Here is a 25,463-nt window from a genome sequence, read left to right as displayed (position 1 = left end):
TTCCTGTTTAGCTGAGCTATCCCTTTAAGTGAAAATACTTGACACTTATCAGATGTAGTCCGTCGGCACAGGTAATACTGCTTTAACTGCTTCTAAAATGAAATTCGACTAATTGAATAAACTACTCAATTGCTGAAAACAGCTCCTCTGTGTGAACATTGCAAAATGCATAATCACATTCATCTAAAAGCCACTATATGTTATTATGATAAACAAGCTGAACTGTTTTTCTCTACTGTTTTGTACTCTTGCGGACTGGGGTTTTGGCACTGCTAATATTAAGTCCATGTCATTTCTCCCTTCATGTTTGTATCATTTAATTTTCAGCATGTAGTCACCTTTAAAAGTGTCTGCTTAATAAATAATGGTTAATGTGTGAGAATCATGCTCCAGGTTATCATTGTCATATTTAACATCATTTTTCGAGGAAGATGCATTTAAACAGATTGTATATTATATAGATATGAATGGGTCAGGGCTGTTTCTTGGAACTATGAGCTTTGGAGTCGAGATAAATATTCAATGGAGCAGATGGTACGACAACTTGCCCCACTCCCCCAGTGCAGTAAATTACAAACAATAAAAGTAACAGTACAATATTTGGGCAACAGCTAATATATACAGCTTGCGGCACTTTGTACTTTACTTGCCTTCCTTTAGTAACACAGACCCATAATAAAATACTGGCTTGGCTCAATGTACATTATCTATTCTAATCTGAGTTTTAAGGGGTTGTTCACGGGCTACCCATCAATATGTAAAATTAATTGATGTAGCAATTCGTGCACTGAAATAGGTAAATGAACTGCAGTAGTTTGTTATGCTTCATTATGGTGATGAAGAATCCAGATTCCATGTGTTTCCAAGTTTGCACATATTTATTATTTCTTGCGTTATCATTATTGCTGTGGTTTGCCATATATTGCACCCATAGCTTAATTGGTGCCAAGCATCAAGGGGTGTTTTTATAAATAGGTTGGCGCTTTGAATTCTGGATAGTTTGCAACATAGAAGATATTCTCTATACAGTCGTTTTCTTCCAATTAAAACCTTTATTTTAATTCGTAACTTTTGACTTTTTAAAAACTTTGGAAATTGCAAGTTAAATTTGCAGGTGATTTGCAAAGTTATTTTCTTTGTGAGTTAAAGTCAAACCAGCCTGATTTCATGAGAATTTGTACTTTACGAGATGACTGATTTGTATTCTTTGTGTAAAAATGCAAAAATGAGTATAAGAAAAAAAAATTAAGCCTCAAACCCAATGTCACTGGGGCGAAATCAGATCGTACTAAAACCTACAAATGAGATTACAGTTTTATATGAATTAGTCACATCGTAAAATTCCTTGAGATTGTGCTGGTCAATCTTACATTACCCACAAAACTCAACACTTATAACAATTATAAATCATTATTACAAGCTTGCCTACACTTTCTATTTATTATTTTTAATTAAAAAGTGACTTTTAAAAAGTGAAGCATTTATTGCAGAAACAAATCAGTTTGAGTTATTTAAACATTTTCCCGACCAGGTCGTGTCTAGTTACAGTACATGTAGTTCATACCAGATCATCCGGTCACACTTGGCCACACACTCCTTACACCCCCCCTCCACCAGACTGAGCACTCCAAGCGTCAGGGTTTGAGAGATAATGTCGACATCCCCGGCAATTAAAACCCTTGAGTCTAGAAGCAGCAGATATGGGCTCCTGATTGCTGTCTATTCTGTGGTTCATGGGCAGGAGGTAGATTAGAGATGTGTCATGCATCCCTAAGCCCAACGCTCTGTACTCGAGCGTGTCATTAAACGGTAAATCATTTTGATTGAACATGCATCATCTCTTAGCAACTTTGTAACAAACCCAGTCCCAGCTCCAGGAGGCAGATCATCTTTTTAAGCAGTGTAAATCAGGCGTCATCCACACGTTCATCATTCACAAATCCGCTTGTCATGCTCCCGGTTCCCACTCACTTCATCCTGAACCCCTGAATATGAAAACCCATTTAACACATGAGGTCCGGGTCACCGGCCGCATCATTGCCGTTTAAGGCCTCAGTTTGACAGTTCACCTCAGCTTAGTTAAGGTGCTGTAAATAGATGAATAGGGTGCCTTAAATAATCTTGTTCACTTTTCTACATTTTAATCCACTGCGTAGATGATAAAAATGAGAACCATTGATGTTTGTAAGCTGTTTTCTACTGTGATTTGCCATAAAATGTGATCTGATCCTCATCTAGGTCACAACAATAGACAAACACAATCTGCATAAGGTGACAACACACAAATAATTCTAGTTTCTTGTGTCTTTTTTGAGAACCCCCATTAAACATTCATAGTGCTGGAGAAAAATGTAAGTGAACCCTTGGATTTAACAGCTTGTTGAGCCTCATTTGACAGCAAGCAAGCGCTTTCAGTAGTTCTGAATCAAACCTGCGCATCGTTCAGAAGCAATTTTTGCTCATTCCCCTTTACAAAACCGCTTTAACTCAGACACATTTGTAGGATGTCTGATGTGAACCGCTCTCTTCAGGTCATTCCACAGGTTAAGGTCTGGGCTTTGACTAGGCCACTCCAAATGGCGCATTTTGTTTTTCTTAAGCCAGTCTGTAGTGGATTTACTACAATGCTTAAGGTCATTGTCCTGTTGCATCAACTAACTTCTACTGAGCTTCAACTGGTGGACAGCCACCCTGACATTATCCTGTAGAATTTTTTTTAACTTAATAATTCATTTTACCCTCGATGATGGCAAGTGGTCCAGGCCATGAGGCAGCAAAGCAAGCCCAAATCATGATGTTCCCTCCACCAAACTTCACTGTTGGGATGATGTTTTGATGTTGGTAAGCTGTGCCCATTTTGCGCCATAACATTTTTCTCAAAAAATTCAACTTTTGTTTCATCAATCCATAAAATATTTTCCCAGTAGCACTGGGGTTTGCCAAGGTGCTCTTTTGCAAACTTCAGGCTCACAGCAATGTTTTTCGGGAGAGCAGCGGCTTCCTCCGTGGTGTACTGTCGTAGATACCGTGCCTGTCCAAAGACTTGCGTATGGTAGACTCAGGAACAGAGCTGTGTGCCCGTTCCAATGATGTCTTTAAGCCTTTAGCTGTTACTCGTGGGTTCTTCTTTACTTCATTGAGTATTCTGCATGGTGCCTTAGGAGTCATCTTGACTGTGCACCCACTTCTAGGAAGGGTAGCTACAGTATTTAACTGTCTCCATTTATAGACAATTTGTCTAAGTGTAGACTGATGGAGGTCTAAACATTTTGAGATTGTTTTGTATCCCTTTTCAGCCTTATCTCTTGATCAGATATCTTTTTAAGAGCATGGTTCAGAAGAGCTGATGCTTCTTAAGGATAGCAATCTTAAAATGTGTTAGTGTCTTAATATCAATCAAAGTTGCACTAAACCACACATTTAAACTCATTTTATTAATTGGACTCCAGTTTGCCAGCTTCTGACAAAAAAGAATGGGCTCACTTACATTTTCCTCCAGCACTGTGAATGTTTAATGGGTGTTTCCAAAAAAGACACAAGAAACTGGAATTATTTATCTCTTGTGAGCTTATGCACATCGTGTTTGTTTATTGTTGTGACCTAGATGAAGATCAGATAACATTTTATGGCAAATCACTGTAGAAAACCAGTTCATTCCTAGGGGTTCACATACTTTTTCTTGCCACTGTATGTGTGTGTGTAATTATTATGTATATTTAAACACACTCACATACATATACCTTTTAGAAAAATTTTATTTGCAGAATAAAAATATAAATAAATATATATATACATGTAAATGTTTCTTAAATACGTACATGAATGTGTGTGTATTTTTATATACATAATAATTACACACAACACACACTTATATTATGCTAAAATATATATTTTTATGCTAAAAATCCCTTTTTTAATCACATTTTGTATGCGATTAATCGCGATTAATCTTTGCCCACCACTGTGTGTTTTTTTTTTTACATAAAACCCAAATTGTCTCGGACACAATATCTTGTTTTAAGTGTGACAATATTTATATAAAAATCAAGATTCTTTATCAAATGTTTGTTAGTAATAAACAGCATTCCCTTCCTGAATGATGGTGGCGTGATTGCAATTATCGCGTATTTTGTTCTTGTTTTGTAAATGGCTTAAACAGAACTGCACAGTCGGATTTGTTAATAAATGGAAATTGATGTCTGTGTATTTTTTTACTTGAACTCTTAGTTTAGTTTAGAAACTAATAGTGGTGTAATGGATCGCAGTTGATTCGGCTCGCATGTGATTCGCGGATCAATATGCAAATTTAAATAGGGAAAGTTTATCATTTGTAAGGGTTTCAAAGGTTTGCAAATGTTAACATTCAAGTGATTTCAAACCGTTCTGTACCTAATGATTTTAGACCTTACTTAATGTGCAACTTTGTTCTTTTTTATAAATTTTTGTAATTTCTTGATTTGTTATTAGATTTTTCCCATACTTTTTTTTGCTGATCCGAAAAATAATCCGATCCGTGCCTCAAAAACCGCAATGTGAACCTAATGTGAACCGTTGCACCCCTAGAAACTAATGTAGAATTGTATTAAATGCAATCGAATGGAAACACTTGTACATTTTATATTGTATAAGAAATTGTAGTCCTTGTATGAACTTATAAGTGTCAACCACTGATTTGACTAATTGGTTTTAATCAGTCATAACCTTTAAAAAAAAAAATTTCTCATTGGTTAATGGTGTTGAATTGTAACGCTTACTGTATATAATTGCTAACCCCAATGGCGATGGTTATCATCATCAGCAATCTTGATTTAAGAGCTTTTTATTTGTTGAGCGACTATAATCACTTCATTAAGTTGGGCTGCATTGTGCATAATTGCCGGTCTCTTGAATCATTGTAGAAAAATACCCATTATTACCCAATAAAAGAAAAATACCAATTGTCTCTGCAAACTTTACTGAAGTAACTCTTAGAGTAATTAGGAACTCATTTGCGGGTGGTTTCCTCGTGCTGTGAAAAGGTGTGTGTGTGTGTTTATAAAGTTTTCTTTTTGGTGCATCCTTCCGTGTGCCAAAACGGCAACAGAACAAGAGGCAATCAAGAAATATTTACAGTATCAGCCGCTCCTTTTCTGAAGGGTTTTAATTGCCTTGAGAGAAAAATTATCTCCTATTCTTGCATTTGGTATGGTGGCTGAAGAGGGATGTTCAGTGTTAAAATGGCTCAATTTGCATTTCATTTAGATGAACATGCAGATTGTTTTCTTTAGACTTGTGTTTTAAAGAAATAGTTCACCCTGAACATTTTTAAATCATGAGCCCTATTCAGTTCCATAGTAGGAAAAAATTATACTATGGAAGTGAATGGGGCTGTTTGGTTACAAACATTCCTAAATATCTTTCTTTGTGTTCATCAAAACAAAAAAATGTATATAGGTTTGTAACAACATGAGGGTGAGTTAATATTTTTGTGCAAACTATCCCTTTAATAAGTAGTTCCTGATTGATTAGTAGGGGTGAGCAGGGGCGAAAGTACCATTTTTAAGATAATGTTTTAGAAAGAGATATATTTTTGCTCTGGTCAGTAACGCACAAGTGTGGTCTATCAATACCAGGTGGAATTTTTAACAAATGTAAAACGACTTCAGTATAATTTCACTTTGAACATAAGTAGCACATTCTTACTTTTGACCTTGTCAGCAGGGATGAAAGTAACACACAGGTGGGTGAAAATTAACACAATAAAACAAATAGATTCTTGCGTTACACTTGTTTTTTAATATACATGACTGTGACCTTGTTCATATGTAACTGCAAACATATTTTGTCATTTATTGTTGCAAAAAAATAATGAAATTACATTTTCATTTTAAATTAAATTTTTATCAAATTTTTCAAAAGCAACCTGACAGTACAAACTTGAATCGTTGAAAATATATTTTTTAACAGTTCAAACACTATAAAATTAAATTAAATCAAATTAGAATAATATAAATGTTTAACATAATGCAACAGTATTAGCAGTGGGACAAAAGTAACGTTCCGAGGGGAACTCCTGACATTTAAACTTTTATTTTGAATTTTGATTTACTTTTATTTTGAAAATCTCTGAGAAGTCAAACTTCAGGATGTGTTAGAGCTAGGGTGGCCATTCGTGCCAGTTCCGCCGGACACGTCCCGAACATGTTTTCGGATTCGTTCTCCGGAAGTCGCGTTGGTCGACCGCAGGAACTGGCACGAATGGCCACCCTAGTTAGAGCACTAAATAACCTGTAGATTGATTAGTACTTTAACACATGAAATGAGAAATACAACATGTTATTTGAAAAAAATGACTGCTTTAGGAATTTTCTTATCATGGTTGTAAATAGCTTTCTGGACCTACACGCGCAAAACGGTAAGGAAAAACACGATATCTGTCAGCTCTGTCAAGGGTTGCGTTACTTTCGTCCCGTGCTACTTTTGCCCCGGTTCTCCCCTAGTTGCTCTCAACATTTTCCGGTGGTGGGACAGATAGAGTTCACAGCATTACCTCTGACTACATTTAATATGATAAGGGCATCATAAAGATGAAGAAATTACAGAATTCTTTATTTACATGTATCATTCTAGAAAATGTGTCAAGCAAATAGAAACTGCAATTCCCAATTTAAAATAACCACACAGCGTGAGGTCTGATGCGTTTTCTTCTATAATCTGCCCTGATCATCGGCTGCTTTTAAACAATCACCGATGTCCAATAGTGGGAAAATGCTTTTATCTAAGCCGATTATAGGCTAATATATTAGGGCATCCCACTTTAGACATATTGACAGTATTGTTGAGCCTACTGTACACAGGGCCGGCGTCAAGGGGGGGCATTCGCGGGCAGTGCCCCCCGAACAGGTTGTTGTGCCCCCCACAAAGTTTTTTATTACTTTAATATATCAAGAATAATTAAAATAAATTAAACATTGAGGGGCGGTTTCCCGGACCAGGATTAGCTTAATCCAGGACTAGGCCTTAGTTTAATTAGGAAATATAACTAGTTTTAAACAACATGCCTTACTAAAAACATTACCTGTGTGCATCTTGAAGTAAAACAAAGGGCCCTGATGTATTTTAAGATCTGTAAGTGAAAGTTGTTTTCAGTTTGGAGAGCTCTTAAAAGTGTTTAAGTCTAGGACTAGTCTAATCCCTTTCCGGGAAACCGCCCCTGAATGTTTCATGACTTGTAATGTAATCAAATGAGGAAAATAGTTGATATGTGTTTTCTTTAATTAAAATAGACCAGTTTCTCTGATTGGATGTATTGCCGCGTCTCACCCGTCTACGTCTTTAGCATATTTGTGACTTGATACTAGCAACGTGTTTTTTCGCGGCATTTTATGGATCGTGTAAAATATGGATATTAGAACATTTAGAACGAACCAGCACCGCCTGCTTCATCTTCATGCAAACACAGACTGGCTCAAACTCAGAGATTAGAGGTCGAGGTGGAATTTACAAATCTACAGGACACTGTTTTAAGGAAGTTTAATGTTCCTTCATGCCATCTTCAGCTATTTTAAAGGTAAGTTAGCGTTGTTTTAAATTACGTAAACTTAAATGTGAAGTGTGGCTATAGACCGTTAACAGCATTACGACGTGATTATGGTAAAGCAGCTTTTTTAAAGCTAGGACGCGGTGTGTGCTGCGCTGCACTATGAAACCCATTAATTTCAATGGCTTGCCCCGCGTGAGGGCTGTTTGATGTTGCGTCGAGCAAAGCGCGAGCACAGCGGAGGGCAGCTTGCGCTCACGCCGTGGTCGAAGTTCAATAGTTTTGTGCATTGTGGTCTTTTGCACTTTATACGGGAAATGAGCTGACAGTCTGTACTAGTTGTATGAGTGTGTGCTTGCTGTATTTGTTGTTTTAATGTCTTGTTTTTGCAAGTTATTGTTGCTATTGCGTGCCCCCCGTTGGAAGCCGAGTGCCCCCCTGTTAGTTATGGTCTGGCGCCGGCTCTGACTGTACAGTATGTCTTTTGTCAATTTTTTGATCATATACTTTCTAGAAATATAATGCATAATCTTCAACATTTATTTGTGATTTTATGATAACATTATTTTACTTTATCTTTAGATTAATGTTCTTGTAAAATTCCCCCAAAATGTATAGCTCACTGCATTACTGTACCTAGCTCTTTTTTCAAGATGTAAAGTTTTTTTTTTTGCTCTTTGTTTTTATGAATTATAGACTGCAGACCTGTTTTCTTCTAAAACACATTCAGCAGCAAGGAGCATCTCTAAATCTTGTGAAGAACAACATGTCTGGGCTTTAAGGGCCATGTGGCCTTGCTTAATATTTCTCAAGGCTTTGTTTTTTAAGAGATGCTTCCTCAGCATAAACACACATTTCATCTTCTCCTTCCCCCTGAGAAAGAACCAAGTTGCTTTGTTCCAGCCTATTTTTCCCCGTGAGGTCCTATGAAAGTACTTAAAAATGTCTATGACACCACAAATCAGGACCTGTTTATCCCACTTATGATGTAGCGTAGAAGAGCACTTGTATTACACAAAGTCAGCCATTCCTCTCTTCCCACAGACATTAGTTTTGCCATTGATGCTAGAAAAGCCATTACTATTAATCACGCCAACGAATTACCCACAGTGCAAAGCGGCTTGGTCCATCTCTCCAGTTGTGTTTAGATTTCTTGTTGTGCCTTTGGCAGATTACTGTTATTGATGGCAGAAAGGGTGCTTTGCAAACTCTCATTAAATGTTATTTTAATGGTGAGACTGATGGATTAAGATGCGGCAGAGGACTCGCTTGCTTCTACAACCGGTTAATACCAGCCAATTACTGTGACATTTGCCGCCCTCAACTTTTTTACGTTTTACTCGACTTGGTTCCGGTTCATTTCAAAATGATTTTACCGCTTGTACACTCAGCGCTTTGCTGCATGGTGAACGCCGTGCTATTCACGTCTCCAGATCTCAATGACTTGCTAAAGCTGTGTGTTTTTTATTCATTTGTAAACGCGGTAGCTAGTGATGTGTTTTTCATGAGACCCTGCAGCACTGAGCTCCATCCCTTCAGACATTAAAGGCAGCGTTTTAACATTGACAAGCCAGGCGATAGAGGAACTGCATTAATAAATGTTAGGTGCACAGTGGAGATGTCTTGCTGACATTTAGCAGCAATATCCGGCCTGGCACAGCCTCCGATACACGTAGTGGATGAAGGTGAGGAGCAGATGGAAAGTGTGCAGGCTATAAACAGGACTGTCTGGTTTCCTCGGGGTGCAGGCTTATGCTACTGGGAAGATCAATACAATGCTGCAATGCTGGAGTATGTACTGTAACCCTGTTCAGTGGATTTAAGCTTGAACTCAACACATGAGCAGACATAGCAGTCCAGCTGTACCGGATTTATTATAAATTTTTGGAAATTTTCTGTTATTGGAACTGGCACTACAATAACTTTGAAAGTCTCACTTGGTCCCCCAGTGTGATTTTTCGGTTTCTAAAAATGAGCTTTTTATAAAAAATAAAAAAGTGACCCTGTCTGTGAAACCCAGGCTAAAGTTTCATAATCCAATTTTGAGATTAGGAGCATCAAAGTTTGATTTTACTCATGGATTTCACAATCTGCTCAGTTACTGGAATTTTCACGCACAACCATTTCTAGGGTTTACAAAGAATGGTGTGAAAAGGAAAAAACATCCAGTATGTGGCAGTCCTGTGAAACAAAATGCCTTGTTGATTCTAGAGGTCAGAGGAGAATGGGCCGACTGATTCAAGCTGATCGAAGAGCATCTTTGACTGAAATAACCACTTGTTACAACTGAGGTATGCAGCAAAGCATTTGTAAAGCCACAACACACACAATCTTGAGGCGGATGGGCTACAACAGCAGAAGACCCCAACGGGTACCACTCATCTCCACTACAATTTGGAAAAAGAGGCTACAATTTGCACGAGCTCACCAAAATTGGACAGTTGAAGACTGGAAAAATGTTGCCTGATGTGATGAGTCTCGCTTTCTGTTGAGACATTCAGATGTTAGAGTCAGAATTTGGCGTAAACAGAATGAGAACATTGAGAACAAATAGCGAAGCTCACAGATACGTCTTTTTGTAAAAAAAAAAAAAACCCACAATATTCCTAAAGAAAAATACAGTTTTTGTAATTTATGGCTTGAATGCACTGTTAGTCTTCTGCCAAATGCATACGGTAAATGTAAAATGTAATGAAAAATCCATTTAAAATTCGAAAGTATGAAAGTTGGTTCTGTTTCAGTCTGTCAGCAGCATAAAAATCTGCACTCATCAACACATTTCATTGGTCTTTAAGATCCATCACCATGGTGATAATGAGCTTGAGCATGATCATGGTTATTATGTGATTGTTGCTTGGAACAAACCCGAAACACTGAAAGCGGTCATGATGGTGACCATCAACAGCTGATTACATTTTGGCAAGTTTGTTTTATTTAGATTCCAATGATCGCATCTGTCCCTCAACTTCACAATGACAAGCAGAATGCTGCCACCCATGGGAATTTTCTCTCAGACTGGCAGCAGACACTTATTTGAGTTATGCAAGGGTTTTCTGTTTACAGTTTGTTGACATCAGAAGGATTGATTCTGAACATTGGAAAGACCCAGTCATCTGTCAGAGTAAGTTGGACAGAGCTGTCTAGTGCAAATCAGGTGTGAAGGTATAACCTCTCTGATGATATGGACATGGTTTATGAGGGATGTGCAAGGAGAAATGTGCACAGAATAGTTTTGTTTTAAATCATATCTTTAACTTTCTGAATGCCATGTGGCCCTGAGCTTAACATTGAATGCATCCTTTTAAGTTTGATCAATGCAGCACCTTGTGCTATGAAGAACGCTCTCCGGTTCTCAGCAGCCTTTGCTATTAGACTCATTAGTATTTCAATAGAAGAAATATAGTGGCTTTAATGAGGTTAAGCTTGATTGATTACCACAGAAAATGATGATGACTTGCTTCAGTTTGTGCAGTGGTTACAGTAGATATCTTTCAATGAAAGTTAAAGGGATAGTTCGGCCAAAAATGATATTAAACCCATGATTTACTCACCCCTAAGCTGTCCGAGATGCATATGTCCATCATTTTTCAGACAAACGCATTTTCAGATATTTTAGAAAATGTTTTAGATCTTTCAGTTAATTAAATGTGAAGTTATGGGGTCCACGACCTTCAAGTCCAAAAAATGTGCATCCGTCCTTCACAAAATAAATCCAAACGGCTCCAGGATGATAAATAAAGGTCTTCTAAGGGTAATCCGCGCAGTGTTGTTGTAGAAATATCCATATTTAAATCTTAATAAAAGAAAATAACTACATTCCAGTAGCGCCGCCATCTTAGACTCCTCTGTATTCAGGAGAGAGTATTAGCGTAGTGTACGCACTTTTCTTAGTGACGTATGACAAATTCGGAGGGCGGAGGCACAGAGCATCAGCAGAGAAACCTCCGTACGCTGCGTAAAGCTCTTGAATGCGGACGCGACTAGGATGGCGGCGTTACCGGATGCGAGTTGTTTTCGTTTATGGAGTTTTGGGTGTGCATATTTCTACGGCGGAGCTGCGTGGATTGCCCTCAGAGGGCCTTTGTTTGTCATTGTGGGGCCGTTTGGATTTATTTTGTGAAGGATGGATGCACATTTTTTGGACTTGAAGGTCATGGACCCCATAACTTCACATTTGATTAACTGAAAGATCTACAACATTTTCTAAAAGAACTGAAAATGTCATCGTCTGAAAAATGATGGACATATGCATCTCGGACGGCTTCGGGGTGAGTAAATCATGGGTTTAATATCATTTTTGGCCGAACTATCCCTTTAATGGAGCCAAGTGATAAACATTCAAATACATATTGCTTACAGCAACATACAGTATAGTAAGTAATAAAAATAACGTTGCATCCAAAATTGTCTACTTCTATACCATATAGTAGGCAGAAATCAGTAGACAAGGCGAGTATATGCGAATTCATAGTGTTCGAAAAACTAGTGGAAAAGTACCCAGATGACCTACTGTACTACTTTAGCCAAGTGGGCATTCGATCCATGAGCCCCTGCGAGAGGAATCACCCAACGATGAAGAAGGAGAGCCGTCGATATATAAAAAATTATGAAAAGGTGTAATGCGGCTTTAAAACTGGTTAAACTGCGCTTGTTTAAAGAGCACCTATTCCATCGCTAAAAACAAGTAGTCCAAGAAAATAAATTTACGTTGGAGATGATAACTTGTTGTATATTGTTGCATATTGTAAACATGTACTAATACACACTTACAGACCAAAGGAAATTTTAAATCATGAAATGGACCATAGGTGCACATTAACAACCAAGTAACGGCTCACCTTGTTTTGTTTTTTTTGTGACGAATGTCACATGGTGTATCAACATGGCAGATGTACTATGTCCGAAATTTCATTTACACAACCCATCTAATTCAGTACTTACTCTCACGGTATGCCGTTTCAGATGCATTTCCAGTGTTATGCCACAAATGTTGTTTATGAAGCTCAACTCACATTGAACCCGGGTCATTACTTTACATTTTCCACCTGACAATGGCAAATATGAGCACAAATCATATTGAGGAAAATTCCTGGCACAAGAATGACTGATGGTGTTTCTGCTGGATGGCGTTTTGAGGTTGATTAAATTACAGTTAAGTCGTAGGCTGATGCGCATGATGTAATGCGTAGCAGCCGACTAGAAATTGAACCGCCCGTGTTGTTAGCGGTTACGTCAATAGCGAAGTGAAGTTTTAGGCCAACCCAATCATCATCACTCCATGTAACTGTGTAATCCAGCCGTGGTCTTTCCTTAAGCTAGCGTTAGCACCGGCTTCGGGGCTTAGCCGAACCTGACCGTTCTCCCACGTGGACCGGTATTGAAACACAGTGTGTCCCTTGAAACCATTTCAATAAGGTGAGAGTACTGTTGTGATGGATCCCAGTATGATTACAATTTTGAGTTTTTTAATATGAAGGTTTATGAGTACGGAAATTTACTGCAGTAGTCAGTCTGGCTTGGACATTAGTTGGAAGTATTGAAATATGTACTGCCCCGGCCCGAGTGCAGAGTCCATGTAATGAGCTGTTTTAAAATCCACTGCTCACAGCTCTTTTCATATCAGTAAGTCACACAATATCGCACCATCCTGCTTGAAATTTAGCATGCAAACACAATGGCATGCACAACTGGTCGCTAAAGAGATAGCACGGTAGCATCAATCATGGTGTTTTTTAAACACGTGTCCCATTTAAATTTCAAAGAGGAACAATTAACAATACAAAAATTGGACAAAGCAAGAGAACAGAAGTGATTCTCATTTACCGTATTGATTAATTTGAATGTTTAAAATTTAAGGAGTCTATTAAATCGCTGGTATGAGTTAAGAATTTGTTTCAAGATAACACTTATCCTGTATCTTAGTTTGTAGTGCATGCCGCTTTCAACACCAAGGTCATGGGTTGTAAGGTCTGCGAACACACATACTGATAAAATGTACGGCTTGAATGCACCGCATGTTGCTTCGGATAAATGCCAAATGCATAAATGTAAAATAAATAGAAAAGACTACTATTCAGTGTTATATGACACAGTCAAGGTGATTTTGATGAACAAAATATATTAATTAAAAATGTCTATAAGACTGTAAAGGTAAGCATGTGAAATAAACTAGTGATTCACATACAATTATTAGCACCAAACAAAAGTGGTCCAGTCTTTTTTCTTTTTTAAAAGTGATGATTTTCTAGCTCTTTATGTAGCTTATTTTTACCCGACGTAATCGTTTGACATTTAAAAAAAAATAGCACATATGAACATATACTCGTCTCGTACTAATTTTTCCTGATGTAGCCTTTCAAAGCTCTTTATGGATGTACTGTATGGTGCTAAGTGGAAAGGATTTTATGCGAGCGCTTCAACTCCTTTTAATGACCTGTAGCTCTTGAGGCTTATCCATTCAAATCTCCTTCGGCATAAAGATCCCTGGAGCGTGATGATTAAATTAAGTTTCTTTAACAGCGCCTGGTGCGGCTAGACCTGAAAGAGAATAGTATGCATTGGCAGACCATCTTATTGTGTTGAACCAGACATCATAGGATCATATAGACACTAGGTCTGGACTTTAGTTAGACCTTAAAGGAATAGTTCGTTTTCTTAAAAGAAAATTCCAGATAATTTACTCACCACCATGTCATCCAAAATGTTGATGTCTTTCTTAGTTCAGTCCAGAAGAAATTATGTTTTTTGAGGAAAACATTCCGGGATTTTTCTCATTTTAATGGACTTTAATACTTAATACTTAACTCAACACTTAACAGTTTTTTTCAACTGAGTTTCAAAGGACTATAAACAATCCCAAACGAGGCATAAGGGTCTTATCTAGCAAAATGATTGTCATTTTTGACAAGAAAAAAAAAGCACTTTTAAACCACAACTTCTCGTCTTCCCCGGTCCTGTGATACGCCAGCGTGACCTCACGCAATACGTCATGACGTCAAGAGGTCACAGAGGACGAACGCGAAACTCCGCCCCAGTGTTTACGGGTGTGGAGAAAGAGGACCGTTCTGACGTTGTTTTATGTGGAATGATACTAATTAATGTGTTTGTGTCAGTTTATTGTATAAAATGGTCCACAAATGTGCGTTTCATATATGTAACACATGACCTCCCTACGTCACCACGCATTTAAGTTAGGTTGCGCTGGCGTATCACAGGACCGGAGAAGACAAGAAGTTATGGTTTAAAAGTGCATATTTTTTATTTTTCTTGTCAAAAATGACAATCGTTTTGCTAGACAAGACCCCAATGCCTCGCTTGGGATCGTTTATAGTCCCCCGAAACTCCGTTGAAAAAACCTATTAGATGTTAAGTATTAAGTGTTGGGCTCTATTAAAGTCAACTAAAATGAGAAAAATCCTGCAATGTTTTCCCCAAAAAACATAATTTCTTCCCGACTGAACAAAGAAAGACATCAACATTTTGGATGACATGATGGTGAGTAAATTATCTGGATTTTTTTTAGAAAATGGACTATTGCTTTAAGGAGTGGTTTCCCAGACAGGGATTAGACTAGTCCTAGACTGAAACATTTTTAAGAGCTGTCCAAACTGAAAACAACTTGCACTGACATATCTTCAAATACATCAGTGCCCTTTGTTTTGCCTCAAAATGCACACAAGTAATGTTTTTAGTAAGGCATGTTTGTTAAAACTAGTTATATTTCCTAATTAAACTAAGGCCTAGTCCTGGATTAAGCCAATCCCTGTCCGGGAAACCACCCCTAAATGTTTATAGTTAATCCCTGAATTTTGTCATCTTTTCTTATTCATGTGTGGTAATTTTTGTCGCAAATAAATTCACAGCTGCAGTTCTGCTCTTTAAATTAGCCTCGCAAGCCTCAGTTTTGCATAAATTGTGACTCTTATTCTGCAACAATGTGAAAGCTTGTTTAACATATTTCACGTTCAGCAAGGACATTTGCATGAACTGAGTTAACTTTAGTCCATCCAGATGCTTCCAGTGAATACTTAATATTTCATAGATTGGGAAAGTTGCAATGTATAATTATGCTTTGGGAATTATAAAATGTAAAGAGACAAGCCGCCTAGCCATATGTTTTTGTTCTCATTAGCACGTGTGAAATAGAAAATGATCTAAATCAGTCTCCTTGAGAAAACATCTATCATTATTTATAGAGTCCATATGCTGTTAACACATGTGATTTTTTTTTTATTCTCACCAGCAGTCCAGCTGTGCTGGCTAGAGCTTGCTTTGGGACCCAAGAAAATGATTTGATTTCGAGAAGGCAAAGGCCCTGTAAAGTTTAGGAGGAAGTGATTTGTTGGGGTTCGGCCTCCATCACAGTTTGGGATTTTTGAAACTAAGTGAGGTCGCAAATCTGCAGGAATTTGTTCTTATCCTTCTCCCCTTATTTCCCTTGAGTCTCCGAGCGAGCTGGTCTGTCGTCCACTGAGATAAATGTACAGAATTGCCAAGTCAATTCTGTCAGTTTGACGCGGTGATAAGGCCCTGGCCGATTCTTTGACCGATTGAGCTGTTTTGCTGACAAGAGCTAATTAAGACCCCGAGATGGACAGATCATTGAAAAACACAATTGGTCTGTGAAATCATTTTACGTTCTTTACAACCTTCTGAAGCGTAATGATTCGATAGCGACGCACATGTTCTCACACTTGACAGCATTTGACAACAATTGTTTTGAGCGAAATGCGAAATACATCGAAAGAAGCTTAAAATGATTGAATAGATTGAAGTAGCAATGTGCATTGGTCTGAAAGCAATGTGGGAAAAAGTGAGAAAATTAATTATGTGGGTAGATGCTACAGTGTATATGCATTCAGCGGATGCTTTTATTCAGTCCATTCAATCTATGCATCTTTTTATCCATATGTGCATTCCCTGGAAACTGAACCTGTGACCTTGGCTCTGCATGCACAAGGCTTTACAATTGAGCTACAATAACACTGTGTCCTAACCAGACACGATGCCGCAACGTGCGACAGAGGATTCTATTTTAAAAAGTTTCTATTTCTGCGCCTGACAGCCCCGCCTACACAGAGATTTCATTCAATAAAAGTTATGTGCATTATCATCAAACATGGACGTTTAAAAGCAGAAACATAAAACAAATCCCTTGAGGAAGCAATAAAAAGCAGAGGGATGTGTCTCTGTGTTTGTGTTTGCTCCTCAGCTGCAGTGCGCATAAAGAAAAACTGTTCTTATTGGCTGTGTTCTGCTTGTGATTGATTGCATCGTGCCTTGTCACTTTTTTGTGTTCGGTATGGACAGATAAATTGCCTATCACAGGAATCATATTGCATCATGTCTGTTTAGGAAATAGTGTAAGACTACACTTTAAAAAATGGTGGGTTGTTTCAATCCATGCTTTCATAAATATGGACAAAACGTACTGTTCGGTTTAAATTAATGTACATGTATGCTAGGTGTCTTAAACAGTGTTAAAATTATGTCAGAGATTATGGGGAGTCCCCTACAGTAGCTAAGCGCCACCCCCAGGCCAAGCCCCCCCAAAGTAAGATGTTTTCCTGGATTAAAATTTTTGTGTTGGTCCTGGATCAACATTTTAATCAAAGAAACCCTAAATTACCCTTAACTCAAACCCTAACCATTTTTTAATTACTGTGAAATAATAGTGAGAAGAATTTTTAAAAAGCCCTAACCCTAAGGGGGCGTGCACATCAAGGCATTCAGTCCGGCTGGCGTATGTTTTCAATTGTATCCAATGGAAGCGCTGTACTCAGCGCTGAGCACCTAGCTAGCGCTGTAACTTTGGGTAAAACGCTCAGCTCGTCACAATGTTACTTCTCACTCGGCCGTCCAATTGTAGTGGAGTGAACTGGGGCATCGTTCAACGATTGATAAAAAAGCAAAAGTATCATAGCAACCAAAGCGCTTAGCCGAAAAAACCCTGGCAAGCGGCCACAGTCAGAGTCTGCCTGGCATTTTCGGCCATGTTTAAACGCTTTGGTGTACCCTAAAGATTACTAAAAATAATAACTAAAGAGAGACACTAGGTGTTTCTCAACGTCAAGAATATTTCCTTGGCAGGACTGGTCATTCCAAGTCACTTCTTTTAGAGGCTAGGTGAGGCTCCTCTTTAGCATTCGGAGAACCCATAAATGGAACATGCTAGCAAGTGCACGTCATTGCGTCATTTCGTCAATGAAAGGTGTGCTTTCGGCACTGGACGCATAGGATTGTGGGTGATGTCAGAGCGCGAAGAGCGTGAGGGCTACACATATGCATCCTTTCCTGTATATAGAATATTTTTCGAATAAAGGAAAAATTGGTTGAAATTCCGAGGATCCTCGACATTAGAACAGTCCTTCAACGGATGTCGATGACGTAGCATCCTCGAAATTCTGGCTTAAGAGGATCCTTCCTTGACATTGAGAAACATCTACTGACTTGTCTGTCAGTTCCTCCAGAAAACAGCGTGAGGCGCACTTGAGAGTTTAAATTTATTTCAGACAGAAATCTTTTGGATTAGTTTAATGCGAAATTGGGACAAATAATATACATTATCGGTTTGTGGCAGCACAGCATGAGGATTTTTAATTCATGTAGTATTTTAAATGTAATAAAAACCAGGGGACCCTTAAAGGGGACATATCATAAAAATCGGACTTTTTCCATGTTAAAGTGATATAATTTGGTCTCAGTGCTTCTATCAACCTAGAAAATGTAAAAAAGATCAACCCAGTTACTTAGTTTTGGTAAACCATTCTCTGCAAGCATGTGCAAAAATAGGTCATTGAAATTTGGCTCCCCTTGTGATGTCAGAAGGGGATGATACGGCCCCTTAATCTGCACTATCCAACCACAGCACTGCCGTTTAGTGCAGATATCAACTCATTTGCATTTTAAAGGACACACCGAAAAACTGCACATTTTTGCTCACACCTACAAAGTGGCAATTTTAACATGCTATAATAAATTATCTATATGGTATTTTGAGCTAGAACTGTACATATGTAGTATGGGATCATCAAAGATTTATTTGATATCTTTAAAAAACTTTGTGAAATGTCCCCTTTAATGCTTATAGGAGGTCCGGGACCACCCCAGCCCCCCCTCAATTCAAACACTGGGCTTAAACCCAAAATTATGGGTTATTTTAACCCATGGTTTGGTCAAATATTTAAATTTTCTAGGTTAATTGAACCCAGCAGTGATTTTTCCCACCATGGGTTTGAAAAATCCAGCAATTTTTAAAGCGTATATATTATTACTCTGCAAACCTATAAGTGAGCTATACAGAAGTAGCTAATGTAACATTACTATTAGCTGTTAAGTAAGATGTAAAAATAAAGGTATTTTATTCTAAATAAGCATGTCAGAACTCTAATCACGCATGAACATGTCAGGTTTGCAGTGAATACAGCTGTGCGTATGATATTTCATTCTCACGGTAATCATTTACTACCCTAGAGAGCTTTAAAACCCCATGTTTCTCATTTCACATCAAAACTCAATAAATCTGCTGTCGTCTATAGTCTTCAATTAAATGTTTTATCTCTTAAGGTAAATGAGCAGATTGGCAGGGGAGTTAAGGAGTTTTATTTTAATTTGGCCCCCACTATGTGGGGCTTTAATTTCCCAGCACGCGATTGGATATCTCCTCATGAAGTGATGTTAGAGATGAATGTGAAACGTGCAGTTATCATCGCTGTTTTTAATGGGGTTTGAATGCGTTAGGGACGTGCTGGGTGGAAATGGAGTAAATTAAATAATCAAATAAAGTTCTGAATCTCTTAAAACTGTTTAAATTGTCTGTGGTAGGAGCAGTATTGACTAGTTAGATGGATAAGCCGTGCAGTCAGTAGAATCCAGGCCACCTGCTAGGCAGATAGAGAGAGTGCTCACTAGAGCAGGACATTCCCATCTTTATCCTTAAGAGGCAGAATCTCCTCCATTTGTCATCAGTGTCTGCATCTCAACATTTTGATAAATGTGCTTTTCACTGTGTCGGAAATGTGATCAACTTTGTAATTAGACTCATTAGCTCGCTGAAACAGGAGCACAAAGAACTTTGTTGATCTGGAATTATCCAGAGATCTACGTATGCGGATTAGGCTCTCGGTGCGATGCGGGCAGGCCTCATTTGTTTCCAAGAAAATTTGATTCTTTTGAAATGAAATTTGTCAGAAAACTTCATTAGAAAATGGATGCAAGAAAACAATGCGCACTGGAAGAAATCCAATTTCACACGTCTTTGTTAACCTAGAAATTGAGTGTGCTGAGGAAAGAGAATGCATTTGTGTGAAATAAATGATGAAATGTAGGTCATCTTAAGTCTGTATATGAAGTCATTGCCTGTTTGTGTGTTACGGTTAGTTGTGTGGGAATGTCTGTGTATTTGTGGGGTGGGGTGGACGGAGCAAAGCTGACTCACAGACAAAATTAAACAGATGGGAAAGTGTCCACGGCTTAAGTATAATTAATGAAGCAAATGAAACTCCTTCCCAGTATGTGTGTGTGTGTGTGTAGTGAGAATGAGATCGTAAAGAGCATTGTGGATTAAATTTGACAAATATTTGATCCACTTGATATATTTTAAATTGTTTTATAAATTTCAATTTTAGATTGGCCATTTGACAATGCATCCAGAAAAAAATGCCTTAAGCACAGACAGCTGTTTTTTGTTAAACCCTTGTCCCAAAGATGGAAGATTTTCATTTAATATTTATAAATGATATTATAAAATGTTTAGTTCTAATCCTTAATTCTGATTGGTCAATAGCTGCATGTATTTACGATAAACACCCAACGATTCACAGCACCCTAAGCAACCTTAAAGGAATATTCCATTTTCTTAAAAGAAAAATCCAGATAATTTACTCACCACCATGTCATCCAAAATGTTGATGTCTTTCTTTGTTCAGTCGAGAAGAAATTATGTTTTTTGGAGGAAAACATTTGCAGGATTTTTCTCATTTTAATGGACTTTAATAGAGCCCAACATTTAATACTTAACTCAACACTTAACAGTTTTTTTCAACGGAGTTTCAAAGGACTATAAACAATCCCAAACGAGGCATAAGGGTCTTATCTAGCGAAACGATTGTCATTTTTGACAAGAAAAATAAAAAATATCCACTTTTAAACCACAACTTCTCGTCAGATAAAATGAGAAATATTGTATGGCGGAAGAGCACTTCGACCTTTGCAGCACTACGACCTTGGCATGCAGTAACATCATCACTCGTGATTACTCCACCTCTCGCTCAAACTTTTGTCAAATTACTGCGCCAGAGGTCAAAATGCTAAGTGCTATTCTGACATACAATATAGTTATCATAGTTCGCCACATTTTTATTTTGTGTCCCCATACTTACTTGTGTAACTACTCATGTAACAATCTTTAAAGGACAAGTTCAGTATTTTACACTTAAAGCCCTGTTTTCAGATTGTTTATGATCAAATAGAACGGTTTTGACTGAAATTTCGACATATGCCCCAAGAATTTTCGGGTGTTTGCTGTTTCACCTCCTACCTCTATAATGGGTGTATAGGTGCACTGAAACAATCCTTCCTAAAATGCATTAAACTTTCATTTACAAAGACGTGAAACTCACCGAGTGGTCAGGGGTGTTCATTGATATGTTCACACAAAAATCGCTGCAAAAGATGCGTTCCAACAGGTGTTTTGCTGTTCGTTGTAAACTTGTGGACCTATTTTCCCAAACACCTCACACCCGTATATTCTTCCGTCGAGAGCTTGAATAATAAACACTCCAGCCCAGTTGGTGGCAATAATTCGCCTTTGCCAATTGCAAGAATACAAAGAAAGTTCCCGACGCGGAGTAATACAGTACCTCACAGCACATCTAATACAAGTCAATGGAGTTGGCATAAACTACGATAAAACCTGTTGGAAAGCATCTTTTGCAGAGATTTTTGTGTGAGCATAAAAGTGAACACCCCTGACCACTCGGTGAGTTTCACGTCTTTGTAAACGAAAGTTTAATGCATTTTAGGAAGGATTGTTCCTGTGCACCTATAAACCCATTATAGAGGTGGGAGGTGATACAACAAACTCCCAAAAACAGTCAAAACTGTTCTATTTCATCATAAACAATCTGAAAACAGGGCTTTAAGTGTAAGAACCGAACTTGACCTTAAAATAAGAATAACATGGAAGTGTTTGGTGGCCTCTAAATTCATCTCTGTTTTGATCCTAAGGAATGAATGGGGCTAGGCTAAATGCTAACACTTTCACAACGCGCTGTACAAAGATTAAGTGCACGCATTGAAAAAAGATAAGTATGTATTCATCCGTTAAGTTGAGGTAATGAAAATGGTGGTGTTTTCCTTTAAGCCATGACTTATTTTGTGATACAGCACGGCCTTTCATACTTTGTTGCTTGCCTGCATACAAGTATACATTCATACTACTGCATTCACTTCTATATATCTCAAAGTAAATGGGTGCCACAAAGTGAAAGTAGAGTATATCTTTATCTTGTCTCAAGCACCTTAGAAGTTGAAAATACAAGTGGATCCGGTGATATGATGATAAATACGCATACACATAAATATGTGTCAATGACTGCAATAACCGCTGTTCTTTTAATGACTCAACAAAACAAACATGGTTTAATTGTATTAAAGCGATAGTCTTTCCCTAGCAACATTTTGTGTAGGCGATTAACTTTAGGAAGTTAACTAATATTTACAATTTATTGTGCCATAATATGATTTATTAATCCTATGCTCAAAAATCTTGCTTTGCTTTTGCAATGTCTTAAAATAAAATTGATGTCTTTGCCTCCACAGGATATTTGACTGTAACGATAGAGCCATTGCTTCCAGTTGTTGTGGGAGAGACAGTGACTCTAAAGTGCAACTTTAAGACAGATGGAAGATTGCGCGAGATCGTGTGGTACAGGGTAAGTTACAGCTTTTGCATGTGTATATGGTGATTTTGTGTCAATTTGCTGTTTATAATCTGTTTTGGTTGCGAAATTGGAACCGTTATTGCAGCGCAATGCATTAAGCATTCAGTCCTAATGTCTAAGCTGCAGTCTTGGACTGATTTATTATTTATTAAATGTAACCCGTGATATTCTGTCGTCCTGTGAGGTTTAAGCCTTTAATATCAGCCCAATATCACGTCAGATATTGAGGTTATAATATTTTCAATTATTCATGACAAGCAAAGCTCCCCTTTGTGAGCATTATTGAAAACAAACTTTACGCAGTGAGCTCGCCGCAAAACAAATGGTTTTCGGAAATGGTAATGAATCAGCATGTTGCACTGCTTTAATCAAAAGATTGAGATTGTAGCGCATGTGATGTACTGTAGTAATAATTTGCTTGTTAAAAAGTTTCATACTGTGATTGAATGTCAATTTTAGCCCATCTCAAAATACTTCCCTCTATTCTGTTCTGCCTAGCATTTCCTATATCAGAGTAATACAAAACAGTAAAGCGTCCCAGTTTTGTTCAGGTCCTATATCAGCACTCACCTATCGTTCAATCAGATTCATGAACCGGAACTAACTGTTGTATGAAGTCAAATATCACCGTTCCCACTGCTGGTAAGATCTGAGACGTGATCTAATCATGTACGGACAGATGGTCGAGGCCGTATCGGTTTAATGGCAAAACACTGTCTTTGATTCAACCTTCTGTTCTCAAACCAAACACATCTCCTGTCTGCAGACTTGTCTTTGCAAATGCTGACCTTTCCAGACAGAACAGAAAGAGATTAATAGCACTTTACATATTAGTCACAGACTCATATATCATACTGAACTTTTAGACAGTCCCAGACACTTCCAGAAGGCTTGTTTGTTTATACGAGGTCCCTCCTTTGTATGGTTGGTTATATTTATTCCACAGATGAAGGTTAAAGTCACAATAAAACGGAATTGGCGAATGTCTCATTTTCCCCGTTGTGACGTATATCCGAGTGAAAAGCTAGGGCTTGACCTGAATTCGTCCATAATTGATTGGATCGTTGGAAGTTGGGTCATATTGCTATTTGCTAATCACTGCGATCTTTTTTTGGGCCCCACCCACCTGCCATATTCCATGACCGGAAGTAAAGACAGAAAAAATTACTTTTGTCTTAGTACAAATATCTTAAAATGTAACACTTAAATGAATTTTCTTTAAGCAAAATTACTTAATTATGTCTAGTTTTTAGACAAAAAAATTACAATTTAAGTGAATTTGCACTTAAAACAAGCAAAAACATCTGCCAATGGGGTAAGAAAATTTTTCATGCATTTTTCTTGAATTAGGTGTTTAAGAAAAAAGTTAACTTATTTCAAGATTTTTTTTCATACGCCATTAGAAGATTTTTTTCACTTAATATCACAATATCACTTAAATTTGATATTTTTTGTGTAAAAACTAAACTAGACTTTTTTTTAGGTAATTTTGCTCAGTAAGAAAATGCATCTTGAAGATTTTTTTATTTGTACTGAAAATAAGACAAAAATCAAATACCACAATATTACAAAAAAATTATGGTTTTAGTTTCAATTTTACCGAGCCCTTAAGATGACATTGGAGTAAGAAAAATCTAAAATTTAGTTTCATGTGCTCACGCGAAACCTTCATGTGCAGAATTGTTTTAAGTTTAGTTTCACGTGCTCACGTGAAACTATCGCGCGTGCACATGAAACTATCGTGCGTTTACGTGCGCAGATGATAATTTCACGTGCGCACGCGAAAGTTTCACGTGAGCATGCGAAAGTTTCAAGTGAGCACGCGAAACTAAACTTTATTTCATTTTTGTTTCATGTACCCTTAGGGGCTCCATACAATTTCATTGTGATTTTAATGTTTAAAGATTTTCAGTGTGTTTTAGTCAACATGATCTCATGGAAAGTCGTGTTATATTCACACAAAATTGTATCATTTATTTGTGTCCATGGCACGAAATTCAGCTTTTTTACGTGCCTTGAGCACAAATGTATTTTTTGTGACAGTCGCACAAATTTCTATAAATAGTTTCTCATGTCGGTGGCACGACTTTCTTTTTCGTGTTATTTTATGTATTGTTTTCTGCTTTTTTTCCCTATTTTTAAATCATTTTCTCTTGGGGTTAGATTTGGCGTTTGGTTTAGGATGAACTTTTATGTATTGGTTTCTACATATTTTTCTTCCGCATTTAAAACTATTCTCGCCTGGAGTTGGGGTTTGGGTTCGGATGTCTAAAAATGTAACAAAAAGTGATTCTAACCCCAAGCGACAATAGGAAGAAAATAGGAAAAAAAACAATGAGAAAAACAATACATAAAATGAAACGAAAAAGAAAGTCGGGAAACGCACACAGAAAATATAGAAAGTTGTGTGTCACGAAAAATACATTTGTGCTCAAGGCACGTAAAAAGCTGAATTTCATGCAATGGACACAAATAAATTGATAAAATTTTGCTTGACTATAACACGACTTTATATGAGATCAGTCTGGTTTTAGTTTGATAATACCTGACTTTGCATTAAAAAGTGTGTGAACTATAAGTTGTGACCGAGTTTACCTCAGTATTGTAATGTTTTTTTTTCTGAATGAAACAAAATATTGAATGAGAAAAATAAAGGCTGTGGCTTGTTTCCACTGCAAATTGATTGAATCTAGAGAAGTAGTTTTGATTGCATGTGGACTTCACAGAATACAAGTATGCTTATTGCCCACTGGTTTTGCACTTCTTCACAGTGCTTGTTAAAACAGCGAAAGCAGAGCTTGCTGGACACGTTTACACGATAATGAATGCGAACGATGCAAAGCACGCCTTTCTGATCAGCAGCTAAGAAGTAATGTCTATTTGCACATCGACAGCCGCAATTTAAGGGAAGCGCCTCTGCGGGCGAAGCTGTCAACATCAACTATTGGCGTCTGATCAAAACCGCAAGGTGGTAATATGAACCAACCCTCCGTCTCCTATGA

At 37.7% G+C, this 25,463-nt stretch overlaps 1 protein-coding gene across 3 annotated transcripts in view; it reads left to right on the top strand.

The window, feature by feature from the left end:
• igsf21a (immunoglobin superfamily, member 21a) overlaps positions 1–25,463 on the top strand; it is a 346,434-nt gene that overhangs the window by 117,269 nt on the left and 203,702 nt on the right. For all 3 annotated transcript variants that reach the window (XM_073876128.1, XM_055184959.2, XM_055184958.2), the window contains exon 2: positions 22,340–22,452. Coding sequence is in view for 2 of the 3 variants with exons in the window: in XM_055184959.2 (XP_055040934.2) it covers positions 22,340–22,452 (113 nt within the window). In the remaining variant the exon portion in view is untranslated. The remainder of the gene's footprint in view (positions 1–22,339; positions 22,453–25,463) is intronic.

This window comes from Misgurnus anguillicaudatus, chromosome 14 (genome assembly GCF_027580225.2).
Source record: "Misgurnus anguillicaudatus chromosome 14, ASM2758022v2, whole genome shotgun sequence".
NCBI lineage: Eukaryota > Metazoa > Chordata > Actinopteri > Cypriniformes > Cobitidae > Misgurnus > Misgurnus anguillicaudatus.
The sequence above is the reverse complement of the archived record's forward strand: the minus strand, read 5'-3'. Positions and strand labels throughout refer to the sequence as shown.